This window comes from Artemia franciscana, chromosome 18 (genome assembly GCF_032884065.1).
Source record: "Artemia franciscana chromosome 18, ASM3288406v1, whole genome shotgun sequence".
In the NCBI taxonomy this organism is placed as follows: Eukaryota; Metazoa; Arthropoda; class Branchiopoda; order Anostraca; family Artemiidae; genus Artemia; species Artemia franciscana.
The window spans coordinates 15,369,877-15,384,638 of NC_088880.1; the positions used below are offsets into that span (position 1 = coordinate 15,369,877).

Genomic DNA, 14,762 nt, shown 5'->3' on the forward strand with positions numbered 1-14,762 from the left:
GTAACTGAAAATTAAGGTAAAATTTTGTTTTGCCAAAGTTTGAATAGGCATAGACCTGTCAGGTAGGCAAATTTCAGGGTCCTCTAGAGGGAGAAGGAGTGGAGATGGGTACTTTAAAATATCTTTCTGGGACATACTTTAGCCTGTAGACCCATCCCTGAAAGTTTCATTTTCCTAACCTAAACCCTTTCTGAGATAGCAAGAAGTGAATTAACTAGAATTTTACCCAAGATTTTCGAAAGTGACACTTTAGCCCAACTTAATTGGGCTGAAGAGCTAAAAAAAATCCTTGTAGCTGAATACCACTATACTGTTTGCGGATCTTCAATCGACTAGAACTCAATGAATTTTTACGCATTTATAATAAGTAAACATAATTGATAAACAAAACATAAGAAAAGAAAGACTGGCATGCGTCATTTATTCTATGCATAATAATGGCGAATACATAAGCTGCATTCGTCAGCTTTAATTACGTTATTGCAATTAAGTTTTTTGCACCCAATTGGGGTTTTTTAAATTAGCTTTGGTTTTTATTGCGTGGTTTTTAGTAATGCGCTATTTTCATAGTTTTTTTATTTTCCATTTCCAATAAAATTCTTTTTCCAACACCTTAATACTCTAAGCCTTTTTGGAGTCAGAATCAGACACGCCCTTTTTCCCAATAAAAATCCTTATTATGTTGACAATATACAACTTGCATAACTCATATTTGTGAGGGGATAGGATGTGATAGGGAGGTCTGATTAGTTGGGGGTGGCAGGCAGTGGGTGGTAGTGAGGGAGTAGGGTTGTTGGGAGGTATATATTTATTTTGGAGGGGATAATGGGAAGGAGATTTATTTTTTTGTGTTTATTCTTTGTGGTAGCCTATGCTTTTTTCTTCTTTTTTTGTTATTTATTTATTATATTATTTTTTTGGTGTGTTTAGAAAATGGTTAAATTTTACTACTGCACTCGAACAAAAACGTAAGTTTTTCCGTCAGTGCGGTAGATGTAAAAAGTAAAGAGTTATAATTGTGTTTAATAATAAAGTAAATACCAAATAAAACATCATAGGGTGGGTGTCAACTCCAGAGGAATAGTAATTTGACATTCGAACAATTTTGAACAAAATGGCTATCTCAAAATTTTGATCTGATGCATTTAGGAAAAAAAGGAAGTGGGGGGGTTTGTTGCCCTCCAATCACTTTCGACTCTCAAAAAGGGCAAACATTTCGATTTTCTACCGAATAAGCCTTTTTCAAACTATATATGACCACTTCTTGCATAAAAACCGTATATATTAACAATAAGCAGCTTTCAAAACTTACAACTTTTGCCGCAGGGGCTGAAGTGGGGGGGGATAGCATTGGAAGCCTAGCTACTTGACCTTCAGACACTTTTGAACATTTAGGCTATCTCAAAACCTTGATCAAATGGTTTTGGGGGTAAAAGGCGCAGGAGGGGGTGTTTATCCTTTTATTACTTTTGACTCTTAAAAAAGGGAATTACAACTTTCAATTTCCATTCGACTGAGCCCCTCAAAATTCATACGACCGCCCCTCACAAAAAAACATCATATTTTAACAAATGGCAACGTACATAGCTTATAGCCCTTGCCCCCCGGGGTGTAGGGAGGGGGGCTTTTTCAACCCTGGGGGAATAGTTATTTGACCTTTTGACTATTTTGAACAAAACGGCTTTCTCAAAATTTGATCGGATGTATTCTAGGAAAAGACGGCGAGGGGGGAGGCTATTCGTCATCTGATCACTTCTGACATTTTAAAAGGGAACTAGAACTTCTGATTTCCAATTGAACGAACCCCCTTCGAAGATTACACGACCACTCTTTCCATATGAAGTACCTCTGAGAAAAAATTTAATAATAATTAATAATAAAACGTTGAAGCCTGCTCTTTAGCCTACTATAGGCAACACTATAGCGTTGCCTTTTATTTACCATTGTTAGGATATAATTTCAAAAATCGTGGCTAAAATATATTATCTTTGGTAAAACACCGAGGAGCTCAATATGTAGATACCTACCGGCACCAGGTGATTCGGTGTTATTTAACATGGTTATCAAGGAGGGTGATCTTGACGTAAAACTTTATCGCCGATTTAAGTTATTTTGACCCGTACAATGAACATTTTGAGCAATAAATTGAACATAAATTAAATTCACTAAAAGCAAAATTTTCAGAAACGCAACTGAGGCTTTTAAAATACAGTCAATGAATCCTTACAGCTAGGGACGAAGTCGAAAAAGGGGTAAAAAAAGCAAATCAACATTAAGAGGCACAACCGACAAAATAGCTGAAAATCTTGTAACTATGAAATGTTCTTAGCAACGGAAATCGCAGTAAATAGGGACATAAGAGCAAATTGAAGTAATCGAATGGAATAAACAGCTCCAAATGAGGGACGTACGTAAGGGGAGCGGTCAGGCCCACCCCCTCTGAAATCCAATATTTCTTCAAAATTCCGCGCTCTTCTTATTAAATTATCAAATTTTCTTTCCCTCCCACCTGAAAAATTCCTGCTTTACTTTCGTGCTCTAAATGTACAGTTGAAAAACTGTTTTTCTCTTCTATCCCTGACTGTAGCTGCCCAAGTATTAAGCCTTTACTGTGACAAAAGACGAAGACTTTATTTTCATGTAATGTTACAAGGATGCATATATATTAACATCAATTTTGGCAAAAACACCAATACTTAACCTAGTTGGAAAATTAGATGAGCACAGTTTAATATGCAAAGTTAGCAAAATTCGAAAGGGAATTTGAATTCAAGCCAGGCTCTTTTGTTCCCCTCCTTTACAAAGTTATTGACTTCCTCAACAAGATTAATGGCTAGCTTTCTATTGTCAGTGGAATTCACCAAAGATTCTACATACCTATCCAAAATCTTGATCCTATTGTTCGTCAAAATGAGAGCCACTAAATGCGGAAGTTTTGTCAGGAAATTATTCTCCAACGATGATATTAAATTGTTGGAAAGATCCAGGACTTCCAGTTTTTCTAATAATACGACAGCTTCATCAATGCTTTCAATCTTATTGCTCTTGAGATTGAGATTAGTAGCCGAGCTCCATCTATATTCATCACTTAACTTATCTCGATGGATTACATCACAGAGAAGTATGTCTGCTAGAGAACTTAACTGACAATTTTGGCAAGTCAAGGAGTTCACCGTAGGCCTTAAAGTACATATAGAACTAACATTTTTAGTTACGAAATCACTCAGTATAAGGTTCTTAACAGACTTGAAAGGCAGAAAGCTGACTGGTAACAAGTTAGGAATTAAGTTAGAGCTTTTATAAAAATCGTTGGATCCTTGAATACGAAGCTTCCGTAAACGCGATACTATGTCTAAGACATGAACAAAGCTTGAAGACGGAGATGAACACTCAGCAGGTGAACAGGGAAGATTGGTCCTTCTCGTAATCGAGTAGAGCTGCAAAAGATGAATACTTGAAGCGTCTTGAGAGGAAGAGGAGAAATTTCACCTACTTAAAAAAATAAACTAGGACAAACTAAGCATTTCCTATAAAATACCGTGACCCAGAGGGGGTGAGGAGTTAAGTTCGTATTCTTGCTTCAGATCTTATAATGAAAATGATAGTTATTAATAGATTACTATGAAGAAGTAGGTGTTTGAGAAAAAATAACAGTTTTTGCGCAATACTTATCAGGGAACAATTAAACAATAACAATTAACAATTAACTATCAGGAACAATTTCAATACAGAAACAATTAACTACCAGGTGGTCACAAAAAAAATTAACAAAAAAAACAAAAAAGATCAACAGAAAAATCTTAGGTCGCAGTAAGTACAAGAGCATCCAAATCTATCTATATATATAAAAATAAGTTGTCTGTGTGTGTGTGGGTCTGTCGGGTGGCGTCATGTTTGTGTGTTGACTGACGTCATGTTTTCGAGTGACGAAATTACAGACCGGGACATCGGGACACAAATGACGACCGGGACACCGGCACATAGGGAATATAAATGACGACCGGGACACTCAAAGAGAAAGCGACCGGGACACAAGGAATGTTCGATTAGCAATCACCATCAACAAAGCACCGGGACACAAATGACGACCGGGACACAGGGAGTATAAATGACGACCAGGACATAAGTAAAAAAACTAAAAAAACTAAAAAAAAAGGTAAAAACTACAAAAAAACTAAAAAGAAAAAAAATAAAAAAAGGAAAAAAAATGACGACCGGGACACAGGGAATATAAATGACGACCGGAACACAGGGACACAACTACAACGGGGACGCCAGGGGGCACAGGGGGATATATAAATGACGACGGGGACACAGAGAATGTTCGATTAGCAATCACCATCAACAAAGCTCAAGGGCAATCATTAGAATCATGAGGTATAACTAAAAAAACTAAAAAAAAAAGGTAAAAAACTAAAAACTAAAAAAAAGACCAATTCAAAAACGAATGTATATACAGACCGGGACACCGGGACACAAATGACGACCGGGACACCGGGACATTAGAATCATGAAGTATAGATCTGAATACGGATTGTTTTCCCATGGACCATTTTATGTTACATGTTCAAGAGTCGGTAAACCTGACAATCTATTTATATGCACAGACAATGGGACAGCAAAGAATGTTGTATATTCGCAAGTTTTACGTAGTTAAAACATATATATATATATATATATATATATATATATATATATATATATATATATATATATATATATATATATATATATATATATATATATATATTCACAGGTGGGACATAGGGACACAACTACAATGGCGCAGAAAAAATCTTGGTAGCAGTGTACGTTCAATATAACGCTCCTTTAAACAAAATTTTGATATTTAAACCATTTATTAAACATCCCAGTAACTGTCCAAGAAATGTGTCATAAAATTTTTATGAAAATGCAATTCAAAATAAAGTCAATTTATGATTCGCCAGAAGCAATTCCATTCCAATCACCAATCTTCAATATCTCGCTTCCTTTACTCCTAACAAAATAAACTCCAATGCTGTTGAATATAACGGTCGAAACTTTTCAAATTGAAATTCACGAAAACATCTCACATCTCCCATTTCCTAAGTAAACTTTGTCAAATAATGAATCAGTTAGAAGGAAAAACAATCCATACATATAATTAGATTTACTCATTGTAGAAATACGTTTTCTGACACTTTGAAGTTTCAATCGAATTGGGACGGAAAGGAGACACCACTAGAGCCTTACAAACTAACAAAGAGGCAAGAAATGTATGAAATCATGCTTCCAAAAAATTGAGAATTTTTAGATTTGAATGATCTTTCTCCCAACTCTTTAGATATTCCACGTTTGAACGAGTCGACATTTACAAATTATATTTCCTTTAGTTCGAGCTTTATGAGATTTCGCCTGAGATTCCTTCCATGTTTAAAAACTGGAATTTTCTCTCTCACGTGTTCCGTGATAATCTACGTTGTGAATCTTCCATCTTTACAAAATTTGCATTTTCTTTCTTACATGGTATAGGCTCATCAAATACGCAAACAACGTCCAACGTTTTAGGACATTTTAGCTACATGCAAAATTAGGTAAGTATGTATAATCTATATACTTATTAAATGTACAAGTAGGCCTACTTATTAATATGATATCATCAAAAAAGGCCTCATATAGATTTCTTATAACCATGTTGCCTGACTTCTTTTCCAAACAGAATACGTTTCTTTCTTTTTATGAAATTAATGAAGCTACACAGATAACGCTTCTTCGGAACCCAAGCATGGAGACCACTGGTAAGATTATGTTTCTTAAGAGCCCCAGCGTAATTACTTGGTGGAACACATAAATTTAGTGAAAATAGCAAACCATAACAGACTCGCAACCATTAGGCACCATATTTTGTAGCAAAACTGTTCATCGTTTCGGTTTAAATATTGAGCAACATGCCTACCCATCAGCTTAAAAGATGTAGCTGGAGGGGAGGTGGAGCCTGGAGAGGGCAATAGTTTATGAGCCAAGGTAGCCTTTTCGCACACATTACCTTATATTTCCCTGATCACATCGATAAAGCTGTCAACCCCAAAAAAATTCCGAAAGCATACACCTCACGATAAAATTTTCTCACGAAAGAATAGTTTTTTCAGCTTTTAAATGATTCTTAATAATCACAAAATTGTACCTATTAATTCAAAAGTTGATTTTCTTACACTGAGCCAGCTTTTTAATATTATCCCTGAGAAAGGAGCAAAGGACAAGCTTCTACCTGCTTAGACAATAAACCTTTTAAGCCCTTTAGATTTTTGTCTAATTCTAACTTGAAATTAAATAAAAAAAAAACAGTTTTTTTTAAACTGAATTTAAGAAGTGGCATTAAAACTTAAACCGGGAAATTACTCCATATATGAAGGGACTGTTCCTTATCAACGCCACGTTTATTTACGCTAAAGTTTGACTCTTTCTCTCAACTTTACTTTTTGAAACAGTAAGAAACTTTAGCGTAAAGAGCGGTGCGTGGACGAGGAAACAGCCTCTTTCATATACGGAGTAATTTCTATTCGGTTTAAGTTTTAATGCTGCTCCTTACTTTCAATTAAAAAAACTTGTTTTTTTATTTAGTTTCTGAACAAATTTTTTTGTATATTAATTTAGTTTTTCGGCTAAATTGCTTTCTCATAGTTTTGATCGGACAATTTTGAGAAAAAAAGGAGCGGGGGAGTAGGCCTAGTTACCCTGCAATTTTTTGGTTACTTAAATAGGCAACTAGAACTTTCAATTTTACGAACGTTTTTATTAGTAAAAATATACATAACTTACGAATTAACTTAGGCAAAGAACTTCTATATTTGTATGTTTTTATTACGTATATCAGGGGGTTCGTCCCCTCGCCAATACCTTGCTCTTTGCGCTGAATTTTGACCCAATTCCTTAAGAATGACCCATGAATCACAAAGGCCGTAGAATAAATAGTTGAAATTAATAAAATTACTTTAGCGTAAAGAGCAAGGTATTAGGAAGGGGTGAGCCTCTCATATGTGGAATAATTTCTGTTCGTTTTAAGTTTTAATGTTGCTCCTTACTTTCCGTTGAAGAAACTTTTTCAAATTTGTTTTTTCATTGTTTTTTTAAAAAAAATGCTAAAAACTCCCGCGCCCCCTTCATGAAAATTCTGTTCTCTCGATGCGAATTCCTCCATGGAAGGTTCCCCTCCCCGCATAACCCCCTCCACCCAAACCAAAAAATCCCCCTGAAAGCGTCTGTACACTTCCCAATAACCATTACTATATGGAAACACTGGTTAAAGTTTGTAACTTGCAGCCCCTCCCACGGGGACTTTGGGGGATCAATCCGTCCCTAAAGACATGGTTATTAGGTTTTCGACTATGCTGAATAAAACTGCTATATCAGAATTTTGATCTAGTGACTTTGAGAAAAAATGAGCGTGAGAGGGGATCACGGTGCCTTCAAATTTTTTGTGACTTAAAAAGGGCACTAGAACTTTTAATTTCAGTAAGGATGAGCCCTCTTGCGACATTCTAGGATCACTGGGTCGATACGATCACCCCTGGGAAAAAAACAAACAGAAAACAAACAAACAAATAAATAAACACGCATGCGAGATCTGTCTTTTGACCAAAAATACAAAATTCCACATTTTTGGAGATAAGAGCTTGAAACTTCGACTCTTCGGTTATCTGATACAATGAATCTGATGGTGTGATTTTTTGTAAGATTCTATGACTTCTAAGAGGTGTTTCCCCCTATTTTCTAAAATAAGGTAAATTTTTTAAGGCTCGTAACTTTTGTTGGGTAGACTAAACTTGATGAAACTTATATATTTAAAATCAGCATTAAAATGCGATTCTTTTTATGTAACAATTGGTATCAAAATTCTGTTTTTTTTAAGTTTCGGTTACTATTGAGCCGGGTCGCTCCTTACTACAGTTTATTACCAAGAACTGTTTGACAGTTGTTTGCACAAGTAGTGTAGCCATAATTACTTCCTCGAGAGCCCACCCCTATCGAATTCCGATTCCGAAATTTTTTTCAAGTTTCTTTAAGATGCAGGTGTTGTTAATTTTCTTCATGATGCATGTGTTTGTTACGTAATAGGGGGGTTATTTGTTTACTTATGCAAATGTTATCTTCGGGATTTCTTTGGCTGTTATGGTAAAAAACCAGCAGGGGCCTGGAAAATCCTTCAGAACCCGCCAAATCATGATTTCTTCGGTTTATTACGTAATAGGGGGTTATTTGTCTACTTATACAAATGTTTTCTTCAAGATTTCTTTAGATGTTACTAAATAGGGATGTTAGAGTTCAGAATCCGCTAGTCAAGTGGGAAAGTCTCGGTGGCAAAAAACCCATCTTGGTCTAATATTTACAAGTGAAGAAGATGTAATTTTATGTGACCTGATTTGGTTCCGGTGGACCTACATAATCCAGCAAAACTGGTTTTAAAGGTCAACGACAAGTGACATGTTAGATCTTTCGGTTCACTCACTTCAGAAAAGAAAATGAGTTCAGTGTGTCAACATCGAGAATATTATTCTTGGCATATTCTTTAGTACTGGATGCTTTTACTCTATTGGATATTGAAGGCGTTAGCAATGGCGAAACGAAACCTGGAGTACCTAATTAGCAGTAGAAATTATACAAGGGGTTGTCAGCTAACCCTAGAAGGGGACGAGATGTTTGCACGATGTGTAATATCATTAAGCTCAAGTCGGAAGAACAGTTATGCTTTGCACCAAAAGTAAAAATAATACATATACAAAGATTAAAAGACGGATTAATACATTAGCGAAATGTATTGAAGACAACGATCTGAATCAATCTATTAAAAAGGAGTGAGTTTGTAACACTTTTCGTTGGTAAAACTAGCCAGAGATAATCTTCATTCTTTGTTAGTCTATAATCGGTAGTGAAAGTGTCAAGATTAAAAATGGCTGGATTTGGGAAACAAAAATATTCAGAATCTAGTGACCTTGGAAAAGTGTTTGATCTAGATGATGATTTTTAAAAGTTATTTCTTCAAAGGAAAATATGTTCAGAAAAAATGCTTAACAATATAATAAAAATGATTCTCCGTCTTTGGACTATTACATGAAACTTTTACGTCATGGCTCAGATGCATTTACTCAATTTATTGACATATTAATTGAAACAAAAGAAAATGATAATGTGGATGTGCTTTTGAGCTCTACCTAGAACTCCGTTTAAGAAGTTCTACCAGGTGAACTTTTTTCTGCCAGGTGGCTTGGGAGCCGAGGTGGCAGCATCCTCGCCTTGTAATGGGGCCACATCTTGAGCGCTAGGCAAGTTTGGGCCAGCTCTTGCCCTCACTCTCTCACTGGGAGGTTCTTGCTGAGAATTTTAACTTAAGAGAAATTAAATTTAAGTTTTTCATGGAATGAAACATCTTATTTTAAACATTTGAGAAAGTTGGAAATTAGCTTTCATAAAAAGGACACATATGACTAAAAATACATCTTACTTTTCATAGAAATATGTTAGCATTTAAGAAATGTTGAAATTAGTTTTAAGAAATAACTCACCCCTCAACTGACCTTAACGGGGTCCGCACGTAGGAAAAATGCGATAACGAAACGAGACTATGGATGGTAAACATTAGCAAATGATCCGTAGCCCCTTAGCTCTAAGCGGGATTTAAACTTTAATAGGGATTAAAAGGGGGCTCCTCCTCAACCTTAGAAGAAAGGGGGTACAGCAAAGATAGAATCTTTGACAGAAAATTTGAAATAACAAATATCGCAGATCGTAAACAGTTTCTTTGCCTTTATATGCGTTTTTATTCTTTCTATAATATGTTATAGTAAAGGAAAAATATTCTATTGTTCACAACTATTTTGCATTTGAGCTATAAAAGTTTTATAAAACACCATTCTTGAGTTGAAAAAGTTTTATACAACAGCGATTGGATGCAACAGAAGAACATTCTGAAAACAACAATAAATTTCTAGCTGTACTACTTTCATCATAGCACCTCTTTTTAAATTCGACTTTAAACCATATTATAATCGAAAAATATGGCTTCAAAATAACTACATCCCCCCCAATCATGCTTGTAGGGGGGAGGGGCCTTAAACAATAATTCATTATTATACTCAAAATGTTCCTTGTTTTACATACTTCCGTTTACTATAAGGAAAAATATGACCCATTCATTCATTTAACACATAAATGAGTTACATTTTTTGGATTATGTCACGGAAAGATTTAACTGAAAACTATCTAGTTTTGCAGACGAAAGCAGGTGTTAAAAGCATCCCTTTTCTTCCGATTATTCTACCCTATGCCAGACGTTATCTGCTCAAAATAATTCCATATAGGGAATAATATTAACTCTTATTTGGCTATAATCCTTCATTTTTTTGGCAGAGGGAGGGTGGTATTCTAGACACAGAGGTTTACCTGCATATAAGCAGAAATTCACTCTTTTTAAAATTCGTTGTGTGTTATTGTTCATCTTAAAAGCTAGACTGATAAAATTTCCATTCTACTACCCGGTTTTACACCCCCACCCCCCAAGGACAAAGAAAATTACCGGTTCCCACTAGAAGAATAATATGACATTGTTTAACGGGAAACCCTAGTTCCTGGAAAAATCATTAAGCTTCGCTCCTTGTTCCTGGAAATAGCGTAAAAATCCTTTATTTGCCAACAATAAAAGGACAAAAGACTCTGTGAAGCAGGAAAAATTTTGGGTTATGATGAATTTGGACCATGTCTCTACTTGGAGAGGCCCCTAATGTTTTTCCTACATGCCCAGGTTTTTAAATAACCAAAAAAAGTATGGTATAAAGCCTACGTTTGCATATTGAGTGGCAGGTCCTGAAGGTTTTTTCCTAGACCCATGGGTTTTTAAACATAACAACCAAAGAAATCGTGAAGAAAACATTTGCATAAGTGAATATACAACCCCCTATTACATAATTGAGATGATGATTTGACTGGCCCTGAAGGTTTTTCCTGGCCCTGAAGGTTTTTCCTGGCCCTCCCGGTTTTTCAAAATAACAAACAAAGAAATCCTGAAGAAATCATTTGCATAAGTAAACAAACGACGAAATCTACTATTACGTAACAACCAAAGAAATCATGCCTTGGCGGGCTCTTGAAGGTATTTCCCTAGCCCCACTCTACCTCCCAAACCCAACCTTCCTCCCCTAATCACCCTGCCACCCATAATAAATTCAACATTTATCCCCCAAACAATAATCTTTTAATTTCTTTTTAAACTTTTTAAAGCAGGAAAAATTTTGGGTTATGATGAATTTGGACCATGTTTCTACTCGGAGAGGCCCCTAATGTTTTTCCTACATGCCCAGGTTTTTAAATAACCAAAAAAAGTATGGTATAAAGCCTACGTTTGCATCTTGATTGGCGGGTCCTGAAGGTTTTTTCCTAGACCCATGGGTTTTTAAACATAACAGCCAAAGAAATCGTGAAGAAAACATTTGCATAAGTGAATATACAACCCCCTATTACATAATTGAGATGATGATTTGACTGGCCCTGAAGGTTTTTCCTGGCCCTCTCGGTTTTTCAAAATAACAAACAAAGAAATCCTGAAGAAAACATTTGCATAAGTAAACAAACGACGAAATCTACTATTACGTAACAACCAAAGAAATCATGCCTTGACGGACTCTTGAAGGTATTTCCCTAGCCCCACCCTACCTCCCAAACCCAACCTTCCTCCCCTAATCACCCTGCCACCCATAATAAATTCAACATTTATCCCCCAAACAATAATCTTTTAATTTCTTTTTAAACTGAGGTACGTGTTGCGCCGCCCTATATGCTTACTGGTAGTTTATTCTATACACTTGGACTAGGTGTTTCATTGAGAATGAAGACCGGATATCATGACGTAAATCCACAACTATATCACTACTATGCCTTGTTCCATAATTATGCAGATCACTATTTGTTTGGTAAAAACTCTTAAAGACATCCGGGGCTAGGCCGTTCATATACTGAAACAAAAATATAGCAGACTGGTGATCTCTTATCTGACCGACATTAAGTAGCTTCAGCGACGTAAAGCAAGCACAGGTGTCATGCACATCCTGGACATATCTACCTATCGTTCTAACAGCTTTATTTTGAAGAATTTGCACTCTTCTATAGTTGGATAAGAAGTTGTTGCTCCATAGGAGGCAGCCGTAGAAGATATATGGATATACCAACGAATAATATATAGTTAGAAGTGTCCTCTGTGAGAGAAAGTACTGCAGACGCCAAAGTATGCCAACCCCACGGGCGATTTTTGATGAAATAGCGTCACTGTGACATCTCCATGACAGGTGGTAATCCAGACAAAAACCAAGATAACGGAGATGATCAACTTGCTCAATTGGTTTACCACATAAAGTTACGAGTCCATGCGGTGTACCAACTCTCCAGAACGTCATTAAAAATTTCTTGCGCATATTTACGCGAAGTAGACCTAATGAGGTAAAGACCTCTAGCCTGTCCAGTGGAAGATTCGCTTTTCTCACCACCTCCTACACAGATGAGGCAAACACAGTTAAAACGGTATCATCAGAAAACGAGGTAAGACACACATCTTTCAGGTAAAAACGCATGAGATCAACATAGATAATGTAAAGAAGCGGATCCAACCCTGAACCTTGTTGTACTCCAGACATCACTAGAAATGCTGCTGAGTTCACCTCACTCAAGACTACTTTGAGAGATCTTCCTGTGAGATAGCTTTCAAACCATTTCAGGCACTTTCCTCGGACACCTAACGACTCTATCCGACTTAGTAGCGTTTGAAACTCAACTGTATCGAATGCTTTGCGAATATCAATAAATATAGACAATGGTGTTTCACCTCTGTCTATACCTGATTCCATAAGATGTTGCAGAGCATTCGTAGTCGAGTGCCCTTTGCGAAATAACACCCGCATCTTAATGAACCTTTTAAAAAGGTGTCAGAATCGATATTCAAAGGAGGTGGGCTCCCGTTGAAGTAATTATGCCTAAACTACTTCTATCGCTGCTTAGTTTCTGTTTAGGGGAGGGGGGTTCTTGTTAAAACTTCTAGAAGATAAGTTTCGTGGGCCAAAGGGCAAACTAAAGAGCGAAAAGGGCGTTTAACCTCGCAAAATTGACTGAACAGAGCCAGCGAAGCATGTGCTTTTGTAAGCAAAGAACTGGCGAAGTACTGAAATAGGCTTAACAAGATTCTTCATCCTCTAAAAAAACTAAATAAAGACGATACTTGATTTTATTCATAAATGAGTGAAATGCTGCTTTAAAGTCATAACTGGCCATAAACGGAAACTCTCTACAACTTTTTCGAGATGTATGCTTGACCTAGGATTTAGGTAGGCTAATCGAAATATCAACCCATATCAAACATTTCGTGGTAACGAACTGTAGTAAGGAGCGACCCGGCTCAATAGTAAACGAAACTCTAAAAAACAGAATTTTGATGCTAAAAGATACATCAAAAGAATCAAATTTTCATGCTGATTCTAAATATATAAGTTTCATCAAATTTAATCTTTGTCATCAAAAGTTACGAGAAAATTTGCCTTATCTTGCCTGAGAAATTTTGCCTTATTTTGGAAAATAGGGGGAAACACCCCTTAAAAGTCAAAGAATCTTAACCAAAATCACACCATCGCATTCAGCATATCAGAGAACCCTGTAACAAAAATTAAGCTCCTATCTACAAAAATATGGAATTTCGTATTTTTTGCCAGAAGACAGATCACGGGTGCGTGTTTAATTGTTTTTTTGTTTTTTTTTTTTTTTTTTTTTTTTTTTTTTTTTTTTTTTTTTTTTTTTTTTTTAGGGGTCATCGTATCGACCAAGTGGTCCTAGAATCTCGCAAGAGGGCTCATTGTAACGGAAATGAAAAGTTCTAGTGCCTTTTTTAAGTAACCAAAAAAATTGGAGGGCACCTAGGCCCCCTCCCATGCTCATTTTTTTCCCAAAGTCAACGGATCCAAATTTTGAGAAAGCCATTTTGTTCCGCATAGTCGAAAACCATATTAACTATGTCTTTGGAATGACTCACTCCCCCACGGTCCAGGGGGAGGGGCTGCAAGTTACAAACTTTGTCCAGTGTTTACATACAGTAATGGTTATTGGGAAGTGTACAGACGTTTTCAGGGGGATTTTTTTGGTTTTGGGGGGGAGGGGGTTGAGGGAAGGGGGCTATGTGGGAGGATCTTCTCTTGGAGGAATATGTCATGGGGGAAGAGAAATTCAATGAAAAGGGCGCGGTATTTTCTAGCATTACTATAAAAAAAAAAAAAAAACAATGAAAAAATAAACACGAAAAAGTTTTTCAACTGAAAGTAAGGAGTAGCATTAAAACTTAAAACGAACAGAGATTATTACGCATATGAGGGGTTCTAAAAATACTTTAGCATAAAGAGCAAGGTATTTAAGAAGAGATAAATACCTTGCTCTTTATGCTAAAGTATTTTTAGTAATTTCAATTATTTTTTCTACGGCCTTTCTGATTCAGGGGTCATTCTTAAAGAATTGGGACAAAACTCAAGATTTAGTGTAAAAGGCGAGGTATTAACGAGGGGACAAACCCCTCATATACATAATAAAAAATATAAGAGTATAAAAGTTTGTTACGTAAATTAATTCTTAAGTTACATATATTTTTTACTAATAAAAACGTTCGTTAAAAATCAAAAGTTCTAGTTGCCTTTTTAAGTAACCGAAAAATTGGAGGGCAACTAGGCCTCCTTCCCCATCCCTTATTTCTCAAAATCGTCTGA

General features: G+C 36.1%; 1 protein-coding gene across 1 annotated transcript in view; it reads right to left on the reverse strand.

The window, feature by feature from the left end:
* The window catches only part of LOC136038668 (nischarin-like), a 78,737-nt gene that overhangs the window by 26,772 nt on the left and 37,203 nt on the right, over positions 1 to 14,762 (reverse strand). Inside the window, exon 4 of the mRNA XM_065721941.1 lies at positions 2,878 to 3,437. Within this exon, the coding sequence (XP_065578013.1) occupies positions 2,878 to 3,437 (560 nt within the window). The remainder of the gene's footprint in view (positions 1 to 2,877; positions 3,438 to 14,762) is intronic.